A 22281-nucleotide genomic window follows, 5' to 3' on the forward strand; every position below is an offset into this window, starting at 1 on the left:
AGAGAAAGCCTGCAATGAGAAGGTGGAGCCGCCTGAGGAACTACCAGGGCCATCCACTCTGCTAATGTTTTTGCAAGAAAGGGGCTGGGGCTGCAGAGGCAGCAGAACTCTGGGAGGCCTTTGCCACACAGACAGCGAAGCCTACTGGCGTGTCTCATTCCATGGAACAAGGCCACAGAGAGGCACTGAGCTGAGCCAGGAGAGGCAGGGCCAGAGCTGCAGAGGGGCAGGTTGAGTCAGGGCTCCTCTGGCTCCTGTCTCCCCTCTCCAGGTCAACGACCAGAAGATGGACACCCCCTTCAACCCCAACGAGCATCTGCAGGTTACCATTCGGAGCAATCGGCTGTATCTGATCACTGATTTTGAGCTCACTGTCAGCTTTGATGGGAAGAGCAGTGCAGGTACCTGAAGCTGGGACAGGGACGGTTCTGGGCTGGCAGCGGGGGAGGCGGGGGCCCACATCTTAGACAGACCTAGCGTGGTGAGAGAGGACCCCTGCCTGGGAGTGGGGCCCTGAGCTCCAATGGAGGCCCCAGGAGGGTGGGAAAGCAAAGAGGCGGGGAGTCTTGGATGCCCCTTCCTTCTGCAGTGATCTCCCTGCCCAGCACGTACCAGGGGCTTGTGTGTGGCCTGTGCGGGAACTTTGACAAGAATCAGGACAATGAATTTATGCTGCCCAACGGTGCCCTCACCCAGCACCTCAACCATTTCGGCAACAGTTGGGAGGTGAAGACCAAGGGAGGCCTCCCCCGCTTCTCAAGGTGAGAGGGTCGGGGCTCGGGGCAGGGAGGCCCAGGCTCCAGGGCATGAGCAACAGCCCAATATCTGTCCACACCCCGCTCACCCCATCGTCTCAGCAGCGGAGGAAACCCGCAGGCGAGTGCCGGACACAGTGCCTGATTCTCCTAATCCTGGGGGTGCAGGGGCACCTGTGCCCATGCCCTGCCCTCAGTTCTTCCTAAATTCATGGGCTTCTGTGCGCCTCCCCTGGCCCTTGGCTGTCTCTGCCCCAGGTCCATCCAGGAGGAGGAGGAGGAGGGAGACGAGAAGGCAGGCTTCCATGTGTCAGAATGCAGCCCAGAGCAGCTGGAGCTCATCAACAGCACCCAGGCCTGCAGGGTGTTGGTGGACCCCCAGGGCCCCTTTGCCGCCTGTCACCAGACTGTGGCCCCGGAGCCCTTCCAGGAGTGAGTCAGGAGCCCAGGACACTGGGAATTGCCTTTCTCTGGGTCCTGCTGCCTATCTCTGTCTTTCCCTGTTTGATTCACTTCTCTGTGGCCTCCATACCTTGTGACCCGCCCCCTACACACACACACACACACGCACACACACACACACATTCACACACACAAAATGCCTGATGTCTTTCTACTGGGGCTTCCAGGCTTATTCTGCAGGGCTGGGTATTATTGTCTCCTCCCTGTCTCTGACAGCCTTCACTGTCCCCGCGGCTCCCCTAGGCACTGTCTGTCTGATCTGTGTGCCACCCGGGACCCTGAAGAGCAGGAGGAGCTGCGCTGCCAGGTTCTCGGCGCCTACGCCATCATCTGCCAGGAGGCAGGCGCCACCCTGGTCAGCTGGCGGGACCACACTCATTGCGGTGAGGCACTGACCTGACCCCCTCAGCCACTTCTACTTCTGTTCAGCTCTGTGCCACCACCATTGCTCCTACCTTCCCCAATGGGTGCCCCATCACTCAATGCTCACCATGCCAGCGTCCTCCTTCCCCAATGGGTGCCCCATCACTCAACGCTCACCATGCCAGCGTCCTCCCAACCTAAGCCCTCTCTGCCTCTGCCAGGGAATCTTCAGCCCCACCAGTCACCAATCTTGCTCCTTCTCACCAATGCCCACCGTTTCTCCTCCACTTCCTTCATGTGCTTTAATGTCACAGAGAGACACTCAGAGACGGCCCACTCTCTGGCCGGCTATACCTTCTTGGCCGAGTTGGAACAATGCTCAATTTTTGGAGACCTCTTTTCCCCCTCCAGTCCCACACTCCCCACACCTGTTGGGCCGAGCCCAGCTGGCCACTCTCTGACTGTGACTCTGTCCCTTCAGCCTTGGCATGCCCAGCCAATACCATCTATCAGAGCTGTATGACACCCTGCCCTGCCTCTTGTGCCAACCTGGCGGCTCCCAGGGACTGTGAGGGCCCCTGTGTGGAAGGCTGTGCCAGCCTCCCAGGCTACGTCTACAGCGGTGCCCGGAGCCTCCCCCTGGCCCTCTGTGGTTGCACCAACAATGGCATCTACTACCAGGTCAGGGGTGTGTGGGAGGCCCTGGGGGGTGGAGGGGCGGAGGCAGGAAACCAGGGCCTTCTCCTCCCAGCCCTTCTTCCCTCTCCAGCGGGGTGACACCTTTGTGACTGAGGATTGCTCTCAGCGCTGCACCTGTGTCAGCTCAGAGCGCCTGCTGTGTGAGCCCCTCAGCTGCAGCGCGGGGGAAATCTGCACCCTGGGGAACCGCACTCGTGGCTGCTTCCGAGGTGAGCCTAGACCACCCTTGGCTTTCAGCTGCCTCCATACCTCAGGCATCCCTGGCCTGAGGACTGATGGGACTCCTCCCCATCAGTGCCAGCAAGTGTGTGCCGTTTAGTTCTGCTCCTTCTCGCTTAGCCCCTTCCTTTGTCAAGAGGGGCAAAAGGCAAGGGCCTGCTGTGTCCTGAGCATCTGCCGCCTGCCAAGCACTGAGCACCAGCTTTCCACGATCTCCTTTAGGCCTCACTCAGCACTTGGCAGCAAGCACGACCGTCCCATTTTACAGGTTAAAAAAACAAGGATTTCCGAGGTGAACAATTTCCCTAGAGCCAGGGCTAGTGAGCACAGAGACAGGAATGGAAGCTGCTTTCTTCCCTCCCCTGGACTGTGGGTGTCCTCCCAGAACCTCCCGCCGCAACCTCCTTCATCCTTGTAGAAAGCCCGTGTCTGCGGAACCCCTGTCAGAATGACGGGCACTGCCAGGAGCAGGGCGCCCACTTCACCTGCGAGTGCGGACTGGGCTATGGAGGAGACCTCTGCACGGAGCTTCGGGACGTGCCGCTCCCCGAAAAGCCAGGTAAGAATTTCATCTCTGGCCCTGGGTCCTCACGGTCCCCGCCCCACCAGCAACTGCCACTATTCCGTGTATGTAATGTTCACATCTAATAGATATTACAGGCATATAACAGATAGGTAATATAGTGTTAATATAATCTATATTATAGAAAATATAATATTATAATATGATCCGTAGAGATTAACAAGACGGGGTTCTCAAAGAACCTGAGTCACTGGGGAAGCTCTCTGAACCCCGGCTCTCTTCTGAGGTCTCATGCCTCACCCCCACTGTTACTTCCCCTCAGGTGTCACCCCAGGCCTCTCCAAGACCTTTTGTTGCTTTCCCCCCTCCAAAACTACAATTCCCTTGAGCCTCTGGGCCAGTGATTCTCCAACTTTGTCTTACTTAGGATTGGGAAGGGCTGGGCTGGGAGGGTTGGCTTGTGTAACACATTTATTCCGAGAATCACCCCCAGAGACTCAGATTTAGTAGGTCTGGAGTGGGCCCAGAAATCTGCATTTTAACAAGCTCCCAGGTGACGGATGGAAGTGATTCTAGGATTCTTCTTTGAGAAGTGCTGGTGGAGATGCTGCCCTGGACTCCAGGGACTGTCTGGATGAACACCCCCCTAAAAGGCACATGGGAGTTATGTGCCCAGAAACTGAAAGAGTTCCTGGGGGGGGCGGGGTGGCACTAAGGACTTGGAGCCCCTGGGGCAACAGCCCCCTGGAGGAGTTACCAGTCACAACCAGGGATTTAGGGGGATGCAGGACCTTCAGGATGACAACCAAAGACCAGAAGCAAGTGTGTCCCCCTCCACCCCTTCCTGACCCATTCCAGAAGTGTCCAACTTTGCGGCCATCCTGCTGGGAATGCTGGTGCCCGTGGTGGTCATAGCGCTGGCGGTGGTCAGAGAATGTGTTTCCAAGAGGAGGAGGAGGTGAGTGCTGGGAGAGGGGATGAGGAGGGGCAGCTGGGGGGTGAGTGAACATGGGGGGTGGGCACCGACCCTCTGTTCCCCACCACCCCTTAGGGAGAAAACGCAGAGCCAGAACAGAGCCAGGCTGGCAGACACAGGTGAGAACCAACCCCACCGCCCAGAACCGGGAGCGGAGGCAGCCTCTAACACAGGCTTTCTCCCTTTCCCCCCAGATTTTCTTCTAGAACCTGCCTTCAAAGTCACGTAGTTTTTGAGTTGTCCTGAGAAAGGAAGAGATAAAATAATTTGTTTTGAGATGTGGATTTCAATCACGGTGGAAGGAGGGTCTGTGAGATGGGTCTCTGCGGGGAGAACTAGGAGGGAGAGGTGTGTGGGCCATCAGGCTCAGTGCCCCACAGAACGCCCAGAGAGGGGATATCCCGTCTGAGGAGGTGAGGTCTGTTCCTGAAGCAAAGCCACATCTAGATGGGCAGTCAGCCCTCTGGCTTCTGAGACACAGGAGGAAAGACTGCATCCGTCATGTTTTCCCCCCTAGGAATCCTCGTTCTCAGAGGACCTGGCCCCTGAGCTTCCCACCAGGGGTAGTGAAGTGGTCCCGAGGAGTCTGACATTCCTAATGATGCGATGACTTGTGGGCAGAGGCTAAGAATGGGAAGTGTGTTTTATTTCAAAAGGGTGAACAGGCCTATGACCCTCTGAGGAGGCCCCCACCTTATGCACACATCCATTTCCCAAAAGGACCTAAGGGTTACCGTGGCAACAGAGTAGGACTTTGGGGCCTTGCTGAGGAATCTTAAGTTCCATCTTAGTAGGAGAGACAACACCCCCACACTTCAGCCTGAGGTCAAAAGGAAAACATTTTGACCCCACCCCTGCCTTGTGCCTCGCACCAGGTGGGTCCTTGTGTGGGAGAGGGGGTGGGACAGTCTCCTTGGGCTCAAAGGAAAGGAAGGCCCCCAACTAGGGTGTGGGGGGATCGGGATGTAGGATCCCAACGTCAGTGGCTTGGGTTTGGGGACACCAAAGCAGGCAGGACACTGGGTTCTAGAAAGGTATCCTTACTCTGTGCTTATCCTCTGAGATCACCGACCTGCAGCCACCTTCCTTTTAGGAAGCAAGACCTAACGTGGTTGGCGATAGGGCTGGGGGAGGAAGGAGTGCCCATGGCCAGCCCACCCTGAACCTTTGCTGGAGGAAGCAGCTCACACTGTGGGGTGTGGTAGGCAGGCTCAGGAATCCTGGAACTGGGCTGGCCATGCTTTAATCTGGGTGCCATGGGGCTTCCTGCTGTAAACCTGCACAGACCGCCACCAGTCTTTAACCCTGTGCCTCCGTTCTTCATCTGTGCCCTGCTCCCTTGATCTATTCCTCCCCCAGCCAGCTCAGGTCACCTTCTCAGCCAAGTGTCCGGTTGTCAGGGGAAGGGGTGGCCTGAGCCAGCATTCTCCAGATAGACCTCCTCCTCCTGGATCCAGGCCCCTTGTCCTTGGCAGGACTGAGTCCCTCCCTCCCTTGGAGGTAGAATATGGGCAATATCTCATCAGGCGAGGAGACAGAATTCCAGATCACTGAGATGGGATCACTGCCTGAGGCTCCCTGGGCTGGGAGAGGCAGAAGCTATGATTTAGGATCCTGCACTGACCCCAACACCACAACAGGGGGGGCAGCTGAGATGCAGAAATAACAGCTGCGCCATTTAAACAAAGCTGCCCCAGTCCAGGCCTGCCCCTGCAGGTGTCCCTGAGGGCCGGCAGACTGGGAAGAAAGAAGCAGAAGATGGCAGAGAAAAGCAACGGGGATTGACCCATCTTCATCCTTCTGGTTGGGAGGGGGATGTGGGGGAAGAACCCAAGTACTCTCCCCCTCCCCTTCCCCAGAGGCTGGGAGAACCTGCCTGGGCAGCATCTTGAAAGGGGGAATTGTCCTCCTGATCCAGCCCAGCATCTGTGTTATGTGTACACACGTGGGGGCCTGCATCCTCCACCCCAGCTCTCCGCACCTCCCCCACGGCCAATGCAGACACTTTCCCCCTCTGTCTTTAAACCCACCCGTTGTCAACATCTGGTCTACATCTGTCTCCATCTGACTGGACCCCCATCCCAGTGGATTCTCCCCCCCACTTTAGGGGGCTATAGAGCAGAACTATGAGCTCAAGGCCTCCTCTTTGCCTCAAACAAGCACCCTTCCAGGGCTAGGGAACCAGGGCAAGGGAGGGGGGCCAGCCCCACCCCGGAGGTGCCCCAGGCTCTTGGCAGAGCCATCCAGAGCCGTTAGAAGCAGCTGCCAATGACTCATCTCCCACTGCCCCCACCCCACCACCTCAAACACACCCTGGGGCTGGGAACTTCCCATTTTCTTTTATTTATACAAAAAAAACTGTTTTAAATATAATTTAAGAACCCCTCCAAGCACCAGTGTCTGTCTCTGGTTTCTACTTCCACCTTGCCCCCCACACCCCCTCATGGACACTATTTGGGGATACTTGGCAGGGCAGGGAACTGTCTAGGGGCTGTGACATGACCAAGGCACTGTTCTGAAAATAGACACAATGATGGGTTCCTGTTTCAACTTGGGCAAAGGAGGTGATAACAAAACAGGTCCCTTCCGACACAAAAAGTTATGACAAGGACAGTAAAAAAAAAAACCACAAAAACAGAAAAAGAAAGAAGCAAAAAATAAGACCAAAAACAAAAATTAAAACTCAAAAACCTTCAATATGAAGGCAGCAGATGGGGGAGGGGCATTTACAAGGGCAAACTGAGTTGGGTGGAGACAGCAGCAAGGTTGGGACACCCAAGTCCAATGATTTTGTCCCTGGGCCACGACACCCTCCCCGCTTCCCACTATGGTGCTCCACTCCCGAGCTTAAAGGCTTGTCACCCTCTTCTCTTTGGTCTACAGGGTCTGCAGCCCTTCAAGGTGAGGAGGGGCACCCGGGGCCCTCATTGGGGATCAAAGGGAAGCTGCAGGGATTGCACACAGCCACCCCTGGGAGTTGGCAGATTATGGGCACTTCCTTTCCCTCTGGGCACACCCACCTGGGGGCACACCCACCCGCGGGGGGAACGTTATTTCTACACTCCCCCCCGTATGGCAGAATCCCCAAATCCTGTCTCTCCAAATTGCCAGTTCCCCACCCCCATAGGTTCAAAGTGCAATCCAATGGGGCGCAGGGATGGGGGCCTCTTGGGTCCCCACCTGACTCTGCCCCCAAAAGAAGGGGAGCGGTGTCCCCAGCATGGGAATTCCTGCTGCTCCAGAGCTGTGGGCCAGGTGAAGAGGTGCAGGTCAGTACTGGGGGGCTGGCGCTCCTGAGCCCCCTGGAGCACCAGGTTTGGCCTGGGACTTCATGTGCTGGACGCTGGCAAGGATTTTCTTCTGGTGTCCCGCCAGAGTGACTCCTATTCGGAGCAGGTCCCTGAGGAAGAAGAGTTAGGTGAGGCCATAAGGCTGCTGGGACCACTCTCCTAGCTTAGCTCCAGAAACCTGGTCACCGCCTCCGGATGGCCAGCCAATCAGGAAGGCCAGCGGGAGACTGGGGTGGGGGTGGGGGTGGAGGAGGGGGAGAAGGTGGAGGTGGGAGGGAGGGGAAGGGTCACACGTGAATAATTGCCGGGCAGGCAGGGCAGTTTCCACAGCCTTAGTAGGGGACGGGACCTAAGTATCCAGCAGGCCCCCGGCCAAGGGGGCGGGGTCTAAAGGCGGGAGGTTGGGGGGCGGGGTCTGCCTGGATGGAAGCTCCAGGAAGGATTAAGGCAGAGAATCAGAGAAGGAAAGAAAGGCCCACAAAATGGGGGGAGGGGATGCACAGATTGCTTTAGAGGAGAAAGGGGCGGTCAGAAGGAGAAGGAAAAGGCCGGAGAGGAAGGGCTGGGTGGAGAGGAAGGGGAGGGAAGGGGGGAAACAAACCGCCCCCCCGCCCCCCGATCCCGAGGCCTGGAGACTGAGATAAGGGAAAAAAGAAAAAGAAGAGGCGGGAAAGGAGAGCTAGACCCGTGTCAAGGAGAGGTTGGAACACTGTGTGAGGAGGGCGCCCAGCCCGGTGGGGCAGACTGGCCTGTGACCTGCCCCCCAGGGAGAGGGCCTCCAGGGCCCCTGGCTCCAGATTTCTTTTTCTTCTATTTCTGTTACTCAGATCTGGGGCCAGAAGAGTCCTTGGGAGAGAGATGGGAGGGCAGAAAGGAGACGTACCAGAGAGAGCCAACTAAAGGGGGAAAGAAGTATTTGGGAAGCGTTGAAATAATAAAACCGTTTAACATTAAAGCTGGAAAGGTTCTCCAAAACCTAGTCCAATCTTCTCCTTTTATGGGTGAGAAAACATCCAAAGTTGACACGTTGTTAATGTGAGAGCAGGGTCTGGAATGTAGATAGATGCACAAAGATAGATACAGATTGCCAGGCCGGGAGCGACATGACCGAGGGCTGAAATGGTGCAAGAGGGTGAGGCGGGCACAGCTGGCCGGGAAGATTCCCTGGGCTTTCAGCCCCAGCAGCTGTTGTTGCTTGGAGAGCTCTAGAATAGCTGGCACCAGGAGCTGACCCCAAAGGCCCCCGATGAACCTGTGGGCTGGATTCTGGTCCCCAGGTGCCCCTCTGGCTTGGCTCTACCCCCCACCTCCAGCTCCTGCCATGACTTACTCAGCGGAAATCTGGCTGACCAGCTCGAAGGAGCCAAACCCAGCGGCTGCAAAACTTTCTTCGTATCTTCCCATTTTGATGGCTCGAAGCCACTCACCCACGGAGCCAAAAGCTGAGTAGTGAGGCTGCCGCTGATCCAGCAGTGGGTGTGAGGCCCTGGAAGGCAAGGATGGGGAGGATGCACTGAGTACCAGGGCTGTGGCAGGATGTCGACGACACTGAGCCCAGCCTTGGAGAGGCGGACAGGGACAATCCCACATACCGACAAAGGAACACACTTTTTTGGAGGTTTTAGGGGGGCAGTGGTGGCAGAGTGCAGCAAGGAGGGCCCATTCTTAGGAGTCCTCACCCGCCATTCTCCCTGGCCACGATTTTGAGGCTGGCAGGGTTCCGAATCATCTTGTCCAGGGCACTGACCACCTGGGGGAAGCGGGGCCGTGCATTCCGGTCCTTTTGCCAACAGTCTAGCATGAGCTGGTGCAGGGAGGTGGGGCAGTCTGGGGGAGGGGGTAGCCGGTAGTCCTGTTCAATGGCATTGATCACCTAGAATGACAGAAGAACTGGGTGAGGATGTCCAGGGAGAACGAGGATGCCAAGGACCCCAAGGAAATGGTGACTTAGCAGATGCTTGGATGGGTGCAACAGCCCTCCAGATGGCAAATCTAGGGGTCCTCCTGGCTGGGGCTGAGGCTGGCCCTGACTCAAAGCCCTAGCCACTCTTGGGCTGTGATCCAGATGCATAACTTCCCAACCATGACCTCCATCCTGTGTCCTGTGACCAAACATGCTCTTGGGCACAAAGATCAATTCTTCTTTGTGCTCCTCTCATTATCTCAAGGAGCCAGCAGTGATGAGCTCTCTGGGAACCCCACCCCCACCCATATCCCTGGTGAGAACATTCAAGAAAACACAGTAGGATCATGGGACACTTACGTCCTGATTGCTCATATCCCAGTATGGCCGCTCCCCAAAAGACATGACCTCCCACATCACAATCCCATAACTCCAGGCATCACTGGCAGATGTGAACTTCCGGAAGGCAATGGCCTCAGGGGCTGTCCATCGGATGGGAATCTTTCCTCCCTAAAGATGAGGAAAGCAAAGATGAGCTGAGGGACCCAACCGCTCTGATCCCAGTCTTTGCTTTTCCCCTAGCTCAGATCTCCTTTCTTCCTGGGACCCAAACACCCAGCTCCCCAACGCAATTCTTTTCCTCCACAACCAGAAGTCAGATTCCCTAAGTGGATCCCCCCACTCCTGTGGTCTGCTCCTTCATCTTGTCCCTAGATCAGAGCTGTCAACCCACCTTTTCCTGCCCACCTGGCCCTAAGAACCTAGTTCCTATGTCAGTCCCTCAGCCTCACCAGCGAGCTCGTGTAGGTGGGGTCAGAAGAGTTCTCCTCCAGGAATCGGGAAAGGCCAAAGTCTGAAACCTTGCAGACAAGGTTGCTGTTGACCAGGATGTTCCGGGCAGCCAAGTCCCGGTGAACGTAGCTCATCTCAGCAAGGTACCGCATGCCTGAGGCAATGCCCCGTAACATGCCCACCAGTTGGATGACAGTGAATTGCCCATCGTTCAACTGGAGACCAAGCAAGAGAGAGGGGCATGATTAGGATAGCTCTCTCTCCATTCCCCCTTCCTTCCACATTCTAAACCATATTTGGCACTTCAGATCCATCTCGTGTTCACCTGTAGAACAGGCCTGCAGACTTCCCAGGTAAGCCCTCCTCCTTTCTCTTACCCCAGGTTCTCTGAGCTCTTACTACACTATAACACAATGCTCATAACTGTTCCTGTTTCAAATGTATACATTCACTCTCTTAATTAGACCGTAAGGAGAGATTTAAAATTTTTCTTCCTTTTAATCTAGTACAGTGCTTTATACCCAGGGCATACTCAACAAATGCTTTTTATTTAAGAGCAACGGAGTTCTGACAAGAGTGTGCTGTGAGCTACCACACACTCTTGTGAGCCAAAATCTAGCTCAGCCTTCTTGGACTGTGGATAGAATCAAGAGAACAGTGAGGAATCGAGGTACCATCAGCAACCACAGCATCAAAACCAAGGTCTAAACACTGTCCTTGACCGTTAGTTTGCTCTCACCAGGTAAGCCAAGCAATCAGAAATGGTTAACTAATCCCATCGTCTGGGTTCAGCTAGCATGCAGGGGCCCCTTGGCAGCTCTGCAGGGCCAGGGACACAAGAGTCCAAAACAGAATTCTGAATCAAACTTCCAAGCCTGAATACACCCCAGGCCTCTGACCTGTTCGTGGAAATACCACTTGCCAGATGCTCAGAGTATAGACCTCGGCACCTCCATGATTTCTTCCTCTTTTCCCCCTCACCCACCACTTACAGTTCATCAGCAAGTTCTGCTGGCCCTGCTTCCAAAACATACCCCAAATCCAACCTCTTCTCTGCACCCCGAGCCAACCTTCATGGCCTGAATGGCTACAAGTCTCCTCACTGGTTCTGGCTTCCTTCCACTCTTGCTCCCCGGCACCCACCAAAGGGATCTCCTACTGAAACCCCTCCAAAGACTTGCCCTTGAACTTCTAATCAAATCCAAATTCCTGACCAAGGCCAAGAGGCCCATGTGGCAGGGCCACCACCTACATTAAGACCCACCAAGGTTCCTCTGCTCCCCAGGTTCAGCCTCACCTGCCTTTCTGCTTCTTGTTGACCACTCTGGTCGCTCCTCTCTGCCCCCAACACCATTCTTCCCCCATCTTCTCAAGGCTGGCTCTTTCCCATTGACCCAAATGCCATCTCTTCTAAAAGAGGCCCTCTTCCCCTCCCTGCAACAGGATCTCTGTCGGGTACCAAGGGAATAGACACCTGTGTCCACAAGGGAGGGTCAGGCCATCATCACACTACTCCAGGTCAACCTCCTCATCACTCATGGGGGAGCCAGGTGGCCCGTGTCTCCTGATGGGGTGCCATGTGAAATTCACAGCACCTCCGACGTAGGCTGGCCACCAATGTTTAATTTTGAATGTATCAAAACATTAGGCATAGTTTCTCTTACAGGAAATATAGATAAACAAGCTAAATGACCCCACAGGGAAGAATCTGATAAATCCACAGGGCGAGACATTCAAGGGGACAAGTAGCCCAGTTCTTCAGCATGTCAGGCTCAAAAGTGAGAACCATCAGGTGTAACGCTTGCTCCTGAACTGCATGGTGGTTTGAATAAGCCAGCAGTAAGGGACATTTTGGAAACAACCGGGGAAATGTGGATATCGACCGAGTATTAGAAGATCCAGGAAATTGTAATTTGATTAAATGTAATGTTATTTTTTTAAATCCTCATCAAGGATAGTTTTATTGATTTTAGAGAGAGGAAGGGAGAGGGTCAGCTGCCCCACAGAGAGGCCAGTTCCCCCCAAGGCCTAAGGAAGGGCCAGTCCCAGGACCCCAACCTTTCCTAAAGGGGGAATGACGGGCGAAGGGGGAGTGATGTGGAATCCACCATCTGCCCAGGGCTCTCAGCTCCTTGGCTGCTTTGGGGGAGCACAGGTGGACGGGGGAGGCTGGAGGCAGGGGGCTCACCCGCAGGAAGGAGTCCAGGGCACCGTTCTCCATAAACTCAGTAAGAATCATGACTGGCATGCTGTTGGTAACCACGCCCTCCAGGCGGATGATGTTGGGGTGCTCGAACTGGCCCATGATGGAGGCCTCGCTCAGGAACTCCCGCCGCTGCCGCTCGGTGTAACCACCCTTCAGGGTCTTGATGGCCACGCAGCTCTCCTTCTTCCCCGGGGCCTTAAGTCGCCCCCGGCACACCTCCCCAAACTCACCTGTAGGAAGGATGCCAAGCGTCAGCTCTCCCCCCAGTCTGGCCCTGCTTTCCCTCCCCACCCCATTTCCCTCCTGGGCGTCCAGTCTTCTTGCCTCTCACCTGCACCAATCACCTCCTCAATCTTGACATAGGAGACATCGATCTCTTTTGCGAATTCCCTCACAGCTTCATTAGGGTCTTCATAAGTGAAGGGATCAATGTAGACCTTAGTACCTGAGGAATCATGTGGGGCCCATTAGCCAGGTAACTTCCTGCACTCAGATGCCCTAATTCTTGGCACACAGCCTTGCCCCAGCCCTGTTTCCTTGAGGATAGGCCTACTTACCGTGGCCAATGAGATACTGTCCGTGTTTATCTGAGTACTCAGCTTCTCTCCCACTGCTCTGCTTCCTGTAGCCAATGGGAAAGAAAAGGTAAACGGAGTCACATATGTGTTCCCAGAGAGACAGGACGGGAGGAGAGGAGCGGGGATCAGAAAAGATTCCAAGTGGAAATGGGCCCTTGGGGCAGCCAAGGAGGCTTGCCCCGGAGCAAGAGGCCAGGTTTCACAGGGCCTCCAGGCGCCCCGAGCTCTCACCTGAGGCAAAGAACTGCGATGACGATAACCACCAGGACCAGCACCACACCCACGACCGCAGTGCCTGCAATCAGGGCCAGCTGCTCCCGCCAGCTCTCCTTTTCTGGGGAAGAAAAACCATGATCAGGAAAACCTGATGACCACTGAGGGCCCCACCAACTGAATGAGCTGTGGCTCCCCGGAGAGCCGTGTGGCAGGTGGGGGAGGACGGAGGAGAAGCAGGGTGGGGGAAGCATAGTGGGATTTTCAAACTGCTTCTCGTGGGCCGTGGGCCCCTACAGAGCCCCTCAGGGCAAGGGAGGGCGTTTCCGGCCTTATTTCTGCCAGGGTGGGTTTGATCTGGTTCTAAATACTGGTGACCACAAACAGTCCCATTTGAACGAAAGGTTCCAAAGGCTAAATAAAAATGAAAGGGTTCATAGCCCCAAAGTGGAAATAGCCCAAATGTCCATCAATGGATGAATGAATAAATAAAATGTGCCACAGCCACACAGTCAAATACATGCTACAATATGGATGAATCTTGAAAACATTATGTTAAGTAAAGGAAACCAGTCACAAAAGACCATGTATTGTATGATTCCATTTGTATGAAATGCCCAGAACAGGCAAATCCATAGAGACAGAAAGTAGATTAGTATTTGCCAAGGGCTGGGGGGTGATGAAAGGGGTATTGGTTCTCTTTTTGGGGTGCTGAAATGTTCCAAAATTGTGATGGTTGCACAACTCTGTGGGTATCCTAAATGTCAATGAATTATACACTTTAAATGGGTGAAGTGTCTGGTTTATGAATCATATCTCAATAAAACTGTTTAGCCCTGGCTGGTTTGTCTCAGTGGATAGAGCGTCGGCCTGCAGACTGAAGGGTCCTGGGTTCGATTCCTGGTCAGGGCACATGTCCAGGTTGCGGGCTCGATCCCCAGTGTGGGGCGTGCAGGAGGCAGCCGATCCATGATTCTCTCTCATCATTGATGTTTCTATCTCTCTCTCCCTCTCCCTTCCTCTCTGAAATCAATAAAAAAAAAAGTAAAACACTGGGCCAGCATATTATAACTAACAGGTTTCATCTTATTTATCCCTGGAGCCCTGTGAGAGAGGACTCATATTTCCTTTTTTTTTGGATGAGAGAGCTGAAACTCAGGGATCAAGTTTTTGCTGAAGGTCACACAGTTGAGGGAAGGTTGCTGAGCAGCTCCTCACACTCAGTTGTTGGTTTGGGTTTCTGCACGCTCTGCTCTCTTCACCAGGACAAAATACCTCTCAGTTGAGAGAAAAAGGAGCATGGGAGTGTGACTTTAGGGGTCCTTCAGGAGTAGCACCCTTCCCATGCCTAGTCCCAGGCTCACCATCCAGCTGGGTCTGGCTATGGTGCTCCTGGCCGAAGGGTCCATAGCCAGCCTCAGAGCGTGCCCGCACCTGGATCAGGTAGCTGGCTCCCCGCTTCAGCCCCTGCAGCTCTGCCCTGTTTTCCGAGGTCTTCAGGAACCGAACGCTGCTGGGGCCCTCTGCACCCTGTCCAGGAAGAGGAGGGGTTGGCCATAAGTAGAGGCCCCCAGTTTCCGCTGTTCTTCCAACCTCCCCCTGCCCTGCACCCCCATAGTGAGCATCTTGGTCTTGTAATGTAGCAGGCGAGGACTTTGTGCACTGTGCTGAGCGTTGCATTTACTGTCTCATTTAATAGTTACGTGATAAGGCGACTGTTTTACAGATGGGGATGCTGAGCTCAGAAAGGCCCAGGGGCTGGCCCAGGGTCTCACAGAGCTGGAATTCAAGTGTCTGCCATTCAGCGTTCCACTCCTAGAGCACGTCGCACTGCCCACCCCCAACCCCAGGGGTGGTCCCTGGTCTCACCTTCTCATGGTACTTGACCTCATAGTCCAGCACTGCTCCACTGGGTGCCCGGGGAACAGCCCAGGCCAGGCTCAAGCTGCTAGGTGAGGACCGAGTCACCCGGATGTCGGATACTGGGGGTGGCACTGTGAGAGACAAGACATGTTGGGGCTCTTCCACTTAGCATTTTGTCCCTTGCCTTTAACACTTCTGCTGGCTACCCCTGTCTTGACCCTGCAGACGTTCCAAGAATCCCTTCTGACTTCCATCCTCAACTCTCCAGCCCACCTTGCAACTTTTTCACTCTCTTTCTGCCTCTTGCGCCCAAAGCCCTGACACTCCATACTTCCTGGGGATCCCACTCCATAGCCTCTGCCTTTTCCCCCTTTACACCTCGCTGGCTTCTTCTACCCACCAACATCACTCCCATCTGACCACAGGCTGCCCCCAGCCGCCAGTCTCACCTTCGCGGTCAGTGGTGACATTCACAGCCTCAAACGGGGCGGGCATGGTGGCTAAGGAAGATACCCCATTCAAGGCAGTGACCTCAAAGGTGTAGGTGAAGTCAGGACGCAGCCCTCGAATTGTGACCCAGGGCTCCACCAAGTCCCGGGGGCCAGGGTCGAAGGTCAGGTCTCCTCCACAGGGTGTGCAGGACCCCCCAGGGCGGCACTCCCGGCAGCGGAGTGCATAGGTGAGGTCCTCCCGGCCACCTGACTCGAGGGGGGCACTCCACTCCAGGCGCAGGGAGGAACCATTTAGGCGGGAAACCACACTTCTTGGAGCCGAGGGAGAGGCTGCAGGAAACCAGGAAACCAGACAGAGGCTGAGCAAATGGAAGGGGTGGGTAGTGGGACAAATAGGCAGCCACACTGACTTAGCTGGGCACCAGCAAGCCAGGGTCAAGAAGAGGAAGGCCTGGGAAGGTGGAGGCTGGGATGGGGGCCACTGGTCACTTACTGGTACAGGGTGCACTCCGGGGGTCTGTGCGGGCCCGAAAGTACCCTACGCGGCACTGGCAGATGGGTGAGCCAATGGTGTTGGAATGGCTGTTGGCTGGGCATGGCTGGCAGGACCCCTCCCCAGACAGAGGCTTGAAGGTGCCCTGGGCACAGGCTGAAAGGAAGCAAGCATTCAATAAACATGCATAAAAAACATGCAGTTGGCCCTGGCTAGTGTTGCTAAGTGGTTAGAACATCGACCCAGGGACCAAAGGGTCTCGGGTTCGATTCCCCATCAAGAGCACGTACCTATACATTCGCTGGCCCTGGTAGGGGCACATGTGGGAGGCAACCAGTAGACATGTCTCTCTCACATCATGTGTTTTTCTCCTCACCCTCCTCCTGCCTCCCTCTCTTCCACGCTCTCTAAAAAAACCAATGGAAAAATATCCTCAGGTGAGGATTAGTGACAACAAAAAAACACGCAGTTGCTTTTAAGTTTGCATGAAGTGCAAAGGGGGAAACAGGGCAGGAGGAGCTCGGAAATCTCACATCGAAGAGAAGGAACCTCCTCCAGACCAGGGTTTAACCCTAGTACCCACAACCCCTCACCCCAAAGACCAAGGCTCACAACAACAATTTGAAATGCACACCACAAAACACACTGGATTATAAAGCAAATCAAGCAAATTGAAATACAATGATCATAAAATGAAGAAGAGTTTGTGACATAGCGATGTGTGTGCTTCTTAGCAAGACACAGTAGCCGAACTAACAGCCACTGTAACATGAAGTGGTGAGGAACACACACAGAATCTGACATGCTTGCCTCATCTGTCATACTGGGCTATGAAAATAGCCAGGAACCATAACGAACAAGAGTAGAGACCATGACACCTTTGTCCTCTCAGCCCAACAAGGTCCTGCATCCCTGGACGGCCTCCAGGTCCAGAACGGAGTGGACATAGGAAGAATGTGTAAGTGAGGAAGGCTCAGAACTGCGCTGGGAATGGGCAGGGCAGGAAGAGAGGCCCCCCAGGAACTGAGTGCCTAGGAGAGCAAAGACTGTTCCAAGTGGAAATTTAAAAAGTGGGTCCAAGACCAGGGTACAGGGCCTTCCCCACACGGAGTGGCCACAATTCCTTGGGGACGTGCCAGCCCTCACCTCGGCACCTGGTATTCCCCTCGGCGGCCTCGAACCCCGGAGCACAGCTGCAGCCCATGACCGGCTGCTCAGCCCACTGGCCGTCCTCCCGGCAGTAGAGGCTGGGACTGGGGCCGGAGGCAGGGACAGCGTCAGCCACGCAACTCCCTGCCACTGGCACCACGAGCTCACGAGGCACTGTCTCCGGGAAGCGGGTGAGGTTGACGGTCAGCTGGGCACACTTCTTGTAGAAGAGGTGCAGGGACAGCAGGGCCATGCAGGCGCCCTGGTCCTGGAAAGCCAGGTAGAAGCCAGCTTTGGTGAGTGGGCCCAGACGCAGCGTCTTGACGTTCACTTTACCAGTTGCCTCAGCCCCAGGACGCTTCCGGGTCAGATGCTCAGCAGCCACTGTGTCCACCTGCCGGGTCGGAGAAGAGACTCAACTGCTGCAGTCCTCCATGCCCCAAGGACCCAGCGGGCTGTCTTGTTCCTGGCTCATCCTTCCGCGGATACTTTCGGAGCTCCTGTGATGTGTCCAGACTGTCCCGCACTCCCCCTTTCTGTTCATTCACTCATCCTACAAAACCTTGTCAACACGCAAAATGTATCTATTCTGCCCTAACCGGTTTGGCTCAGTGGATAGAGCGTCAGCCTTCGGACTCAAGGGTCCCAGGTTCGATTCCGGTCAAGGGCATGAACCTTGGTTGCGGGCACATACCCAGTAGGGAGTGTGCAGGAGGCAGCTGATAGATGTTTCTCTCTCATCATCCATGTTTCTAACTCTCTATCCTTCTCCCTTCCTCTCTGTAAAAAATCAATAAAATGTATTTTTTTTTAAATGTATCTATTCTATGCCAGGTCCTGAACTCAGTGTGGAGGAATCAGAAATGAAGGCAACGCGGATATGTTACAAAGTATGAGGAGTGCTACAACAGGTGGGACCCCACAGCCCGGCACCTCAGCAAAGGTACCCAAAGGAGCTGGAACTCAGAAGACATAGTAGGTGGGAAGAAGAGGCAGAGAGAAGCCACTCCAGGGTGAGGGGCAGGAAAATAAAGGGGGGAGTGCAGGGTGGCCTAAGTCCAGTAGAGTAGAGTGACTGAGAGAACCGCCCCTGGCGGCCAGGCCGGCAGCCCAACTGCATGCTGCTGCTCCACCGAGCAGACCACCTTCTTCCCTTCCAGACCTGAGGCTCCTGCTCCCAGTACCCCAACCAAGGGCCTTGGAAGTTCACCTCCACTGCCCCTAGACCACAGGCCTGCCCCGCGGCTGTGCCCTGAGTGGATACCTTGATGTAAGGGTTCTCCATCCAGGCAGGCGTGAGGGCTGTGGCCGTGTTGGCGTCGCTCTCGAAGTAGAAGACTGTAAAGGTCTCCTTGCAGGAGCGCCCAGCTCGGGGCAGGGACAGGCACTCGAGCATGGTGAAGCGCAGGGTGGCGTACACGTGGACAGCACCTCGCCGGGGGACCCAGCCTGTGCGCAGCCAGTAGGCCAGGCCTGGGGCTCGCTGCACATGACACACCTCATAGGTCCTAACGCTGTGTTGCTCCTCATCCAGGCCGCTCAGCTCCTCCCACTGTGGGCAGAAGGGGTCAGCATGGGGGCTGCTGAATGGCTTAAAGGTCAGTGGGAGGGTGTTCGTCATGGAGCAGGAGTGGCTAGGGAAGGGGGCCTCTGAGAGCAAGAGCTCAGGGGACACTGGGTCCTGCTGCTGGGACCTGGGGGCCAGTGGCAGGGGAAGCAGGTCAGCACTGGTGCTACTCGTCCTTCAGTTTCCCTTCTGAACCCCAGCTCCTGGGCCCAGCTCTTACCTGCCCATCCACCTGAGGAAACGTCACCCACTTCAGATCGGCAGTTTCCAATTTTGTGTTCAGCAGAGTCTCTAAGACAGACAGACAGAGCCAGTGAGGGCTTAGGGGAGACACTGGGAAGACCAGATGCCTGAGAACGGAGATAGTGGGGGTCCTCCTAGCTCCAAGCTGGAGGGGTCAGTCAGGCTGAGACAAGAGATGAGGAGGGGAGTGAGCCTTGCCCTCCTGTTTCTTGCCTTTTTCTCAATGTTTACCCCATCCCTAACAGCTGGTAGGCTGGCTGCCTCTTAGGACTCCCAGATCTAGGCCTCCCTGGATGGCAGTACCCTGGAGGATAGGGGAAGGTGCAAACACTGGAAGAGGGAGAAAGACAAACAGCTCAGAAAGGATTAAACTAGAGCCCGGACCTGGCCTTGACCTTGTGGTGGGCAAAGGGCTGCTGGCAAGGGGACACCCTTCCAGGGCCAGGGCCTCCAGGGTCAATTCCCCAAGCCCCAAGTTGCTGCCTCCCTGCCCCCAACTCTATTCCTCTTCCATGTCCCCACCCCTTTTGAGACCCAACACTCCAGTCCTGCAGATTCAGGAAGGTGGTGCTCAGCTCCTGAGGCCCAGCCAGAACCCCGACTCCATCCCCTCCCTTCAGCTCACTGGTGTCAGAGGAGGAAGTGCTGGAGGCTGGGATGCTTGGGTTCCCGCCCTGGCCCCAGCCTGCAGAGGCCTCACATCTGGATTTGGTTATGGGGAGGAAAAGGGGAGGAGACTTTAGGGGTGTGTGTATGCGGGGTGGTGAACGCACCTGGCTCAGCTCAGCCTGGGGGAGGAACACCAGAGAGGGGTGGGCCCCTGGCGGAAGCGGTGGATTAGGGGAAACTGCACAGGCCCTGGCAGCTGAGGGTGGAGGGAAGGTAGGGGAATCCCCTTGGAGGCAGAGGCAATGTGGACGGCCCCTAGGGGGGCAGCTAGCAGCACACCTGGGACCAGGTCCCCACTTCCCAGCATGGGGGGCTGCTGGAGAGAAGGGAGGGCAAGTGGGTGAGGCAACCTCTTCCCAGGGACCAAGTGATATCCACCTAGGCAAGGGATTAGTCGAGACTGGCCAGCCCAGGTAAGGCCCAGGCCCCCATGAGACAGACCAGCATGCTGGGGACAGGATGCCAGGGTTCTGGGAAAGGGGTGGATAGAGGCTGCCGTCTCCACCCTCCATTGTTCCAGCCTGGATAGTGTTTTCCTGTCTCCAATTTACACGCTGTCTGTTTCAGGGCTGTTCCTGTGCTCTGGGTGGCTCACTTTCTCTGGTCTTGCCTCCTCCTGGAGCTCTCTTTGATCTGTTAGTTCTTTTGCCTCTCACCTCTCTCCAGCCCTCTGTCCACCTCCATTTCTCTAGCCATCTCTCTCCTCTTTCCTGTCTCCCACTTTTCACCCAGCCTTGGATAAACTAGTTAACTCCTCTAAGCCTCAGGCTCTTCATCTGTAAAATGGGAGAACAATCCCTCCCACCCACAAGGCTGTGGGAACCATGAAAATATAAAGCCCTGAGCATGGGCCTGGGGCCTAGAAAGCACTTCCTAACGGCAATTAGAAGTGACTCCCTCTTCCTCTTGGCATCTTTCTTTTCCTCTCACTCCACTTCATCCGGGTGGGTTTTCTCTCCGCTCTGCTTTCTTCTCTCCCAGTCTCACCTTCTTTCTCTGAGCCGGGCCAGTCTTCCCTCTCCCCATTCCCAGCCTTTGATCCCCAGCCCAGAGCAGCACTGCCCAGCCTGAGGGAGAGGGGTTTCCAACTGCCTTTGATTCCTCCTCCTCAGCAGCCGCCCTAAAACCCCCTCCCCAAAGACCCCTTTGATTCCAGGCAGTGAAGAGGAGGGGCGCGGGGGGGAGGAGCAGCTCATTGAAAGGAGATCAGGAGGGTTTATAGGGCTCTTGGTTCCCCCTCTAGGAGGTGAAGGAAGGGGAGAGGCTCAAGGATGAGGGAAATCTGGGGGAGAATATAGAAAAATTAGAAATTTAGAAAGATGAGGCGGTAGGTGGTCATTAGGCCGAGTCAGGACGACAGAGGGGCTGCACAGGTCAGTTTCTGCTGGCCTGCAGGGTTGGAGGACAGCCAGCTTGTCTAGGACTTGGGCAGGGCTGGGGTCCAGAGAGCATTTAAAGGACTGGGGTGCAAGCCGGGGGCACCAGGAAGGGGGCCTCTCTGTGGCAGGGGTAGTGGCTTTGGGAGATGTGTTCCGAGTGTGAGTGCGGAAGGTGGCCATCCCGACAGAGGCGTGTGAAATTGCAGGATCCAGGTGTAAATGCCAAGGAATGAGGGGTGGGGGCAGTTTATGGCCTAGCACCGAATTCTGCCTTGTCTGCAGTTGTTTCTCCAGAAGCCTTTCCTTCTTTTTTGCCGAGGTGAGAAGAGGGTCAGAAACTTCGAAGAGAGTTTTGAAGGTTGGAGTAGGGAGGAAAGGAAAGGCCACCGAAAGCGTCTGAAGTCCGGAGTGAGAGTTTGGGGAGCCTGGGCAGGGGGACGTCCCAGGACTGAGCCCGACTCCATCTCTTTTCCAAACAAAAGAAAACTCCACTCCCCGCTGGGCCGCCTCTTCCCCGCCCCCCGCCCGGTCTAGCACTATTGGTCCGAAGTGTTCGGGGTTGAGGTGCTGGGTAAGGGTAGGGAGAGGTCGGCCCCTCCACTCCGAGGCCCAACTTTGGGGGCCCCAGGAGTGGCGGGACGCCGTCAAGGAAACTCACCTTCTAGAGCGGCTGCGAGTGAAGCCCAGCAGAGCAAAGCCCGGAGCTCCATGGCGCCGCCTCACTCCGGTCGGATCCGATCTGAGTTTGGGGGGCGCTAGCCCCCCCAGTTCTGAACCCCCTCTGAGCGGGCAGACGCCGACTCCCCGCGCGGGACTCTCGGTCGGAGCCTCAGCGCAGGCCCATGCGGGCGCGCCGGGCACCGGGCGGCGGCGCCCAGGTGTGGCCCCGCGTCCCCACCGCACGGGCTGGCGGGGGGCGTCCTCGCAGGGGACGCGCCGGGCGGGAGCCGAGAGAGACGTGGCTGGAGTCGGGGTCCCTCCGGGGCCTCGGGGTCCCGCCCCAGCTGGCTGGGGGTGGGCCTGTCTCGCGCTTTCCAGCCCCCTCCCTAGAGTGGCGCTGCGCGCGCTGCGAGCCGACTGCGCTCCGCGCCGGCGGGGAGGGTGGAAGCCGGAGCGGGAGGGAGGCTGCGGAGCGGGGCCGGACCGCCGGGTTGGGCTGGCCGGGGCCGGGACTGGGCCAGGCGGCGCCTGGCGGAGGAGGGAGGGGCGCGCGGGAGCGGGGGGGGCCGCCCCCAGCCCGGCTCGGCCTGGGGGGCCGGGGCGCGCTGATTGGACCGCGCGCTGCTGAATAATTCATGAGGGAAGCGGAGCGGGGCGCCGAGCGCAGCAGTTCGGAAAGTTGGGAGAAAGTTGGGAGAAGGGGGAGGGGCGGAGGGCGCGGAGCCCGGGGCCGCCCAGAAGTGCACTGGGCTGTGTGCTCCCACCCGGATCTCGCGTGTCCGGATCGGGGCCCAGGGACCCCGGGGGCAGACCCAAACCCGGCCGAC

At 56.3% G+C, this 22281-nt stretch overlaps 2 protein-coding genes across 2 annotated transcripts in view; one reads left to right on the forward strand and one right to left on the reverse strand.

The window, feature by feature from the left end:
- Positions 1-4920, forward strand: part of ZAN (zonadhesin) — a 28629-nt gene extending 23709 nt beyond the window's left edge. Inside the window, 11 exon segments of the mRNA XM_070413751.1 lie at positions 272-401; positions 590-761; positions 1014-1187; positions 1461-1534; positions 2061-2215; positions 2217-2261; positions 2350-2488; positions 2917-3057; positions 3883-3979; positions 4073-4116; positions 4192-4920. Coding sequence (XP_070269852.1) covers positions 272-401; positions 590-761; positions 1014-1187; positions 1461-1534; positions 2061-2215; positions 2217-2261; positions 2350-2488; positions 2917-3057; positions 3883-3979; positions 4073-4116; positions 4192-4226 — 1206 coding nt within the window. The 3' untranslated portion in view covers positions 4227-4920.
- A 1400-nt stretch (positions 4921-6320) lies between these two features.
- On the reverse strand, positions 6321-21927 carry EPHB4 (EPH receptor B4). Its single transcript, XM_070412699.1, has 17 exons — positions 21453-21927; positions 18724-18794; positions 18201-18488; positions 16934-17330; positions 15788-15943; positions 15292-15624; positions 14849-14973; positions 14344-14509; positions 12998-13100; positions 12746-12810; positions 12520-12633; positions 12171-12418; positions 9982-10197; positions 9551-9700; positions 8967-9160; positions 8618-8773; positions 6321-7397 (listed from the first exon to the last, which is right to left on the reverse strand). The coding sequence occupies exons 1-17, from the start codon at positions 21502-21504 to the stop codon at positions 7268-7270; spliced, it is 2964 nt and encodes a 987-aa protein (XP_070268800.1). The 5' UTR covers positions 21505-21927; the 3' UTR covers positions 6321-7267.
- Between the last annotated feature and the right edge of the window lie 354 nt (positions 21928-22281).

The sequence above is a fragment of the Myotis yumanensis genome, unplaced genomic scaffold (genome assembly GCF_028538775.1).
Source record: "Myotis yumanensis isolate MYYU_CA2020_CCGP unplaced genomic scaffold, mMyoYum1.0.hap1 SCAF_4, whole genome shotgun sequence".
In the NCBI taxonomy this organism is placed as follows: domain Eukaryota; kingdom Metazoa; phylum Chordata; class Mammalia; order Chiroptera; family Vespertilionidae; genus Myotis; species Myotis yumanensis.

Excerpts from the sequence above, each read along its gene's own strand:
- EPHB4 (XM_070412699.1), bottom strand. The coding sequence starts at position 21,504 with ATGGAGCTCCGGGCTTTGCTCTGCTGGGCTTCACTCGCAGCCGCTCTA. Across the intron at positions 15,944-16,933 it reads GGGGAATACCAGGTGCCGAG|CCTGTGCCCAGGGCACCTTC; the intron begins GTGAGGGCTGGC and ends GCTTCCTTTCAG. Across the intron at positions 12,811-12,997 it reads ATCGCAGTTCTTTGCCTCAG|GAAGCAGAGCAGTGGGAGAG; the intron begins GTGAGAGCTCGG and ends CATTGGCTACAG.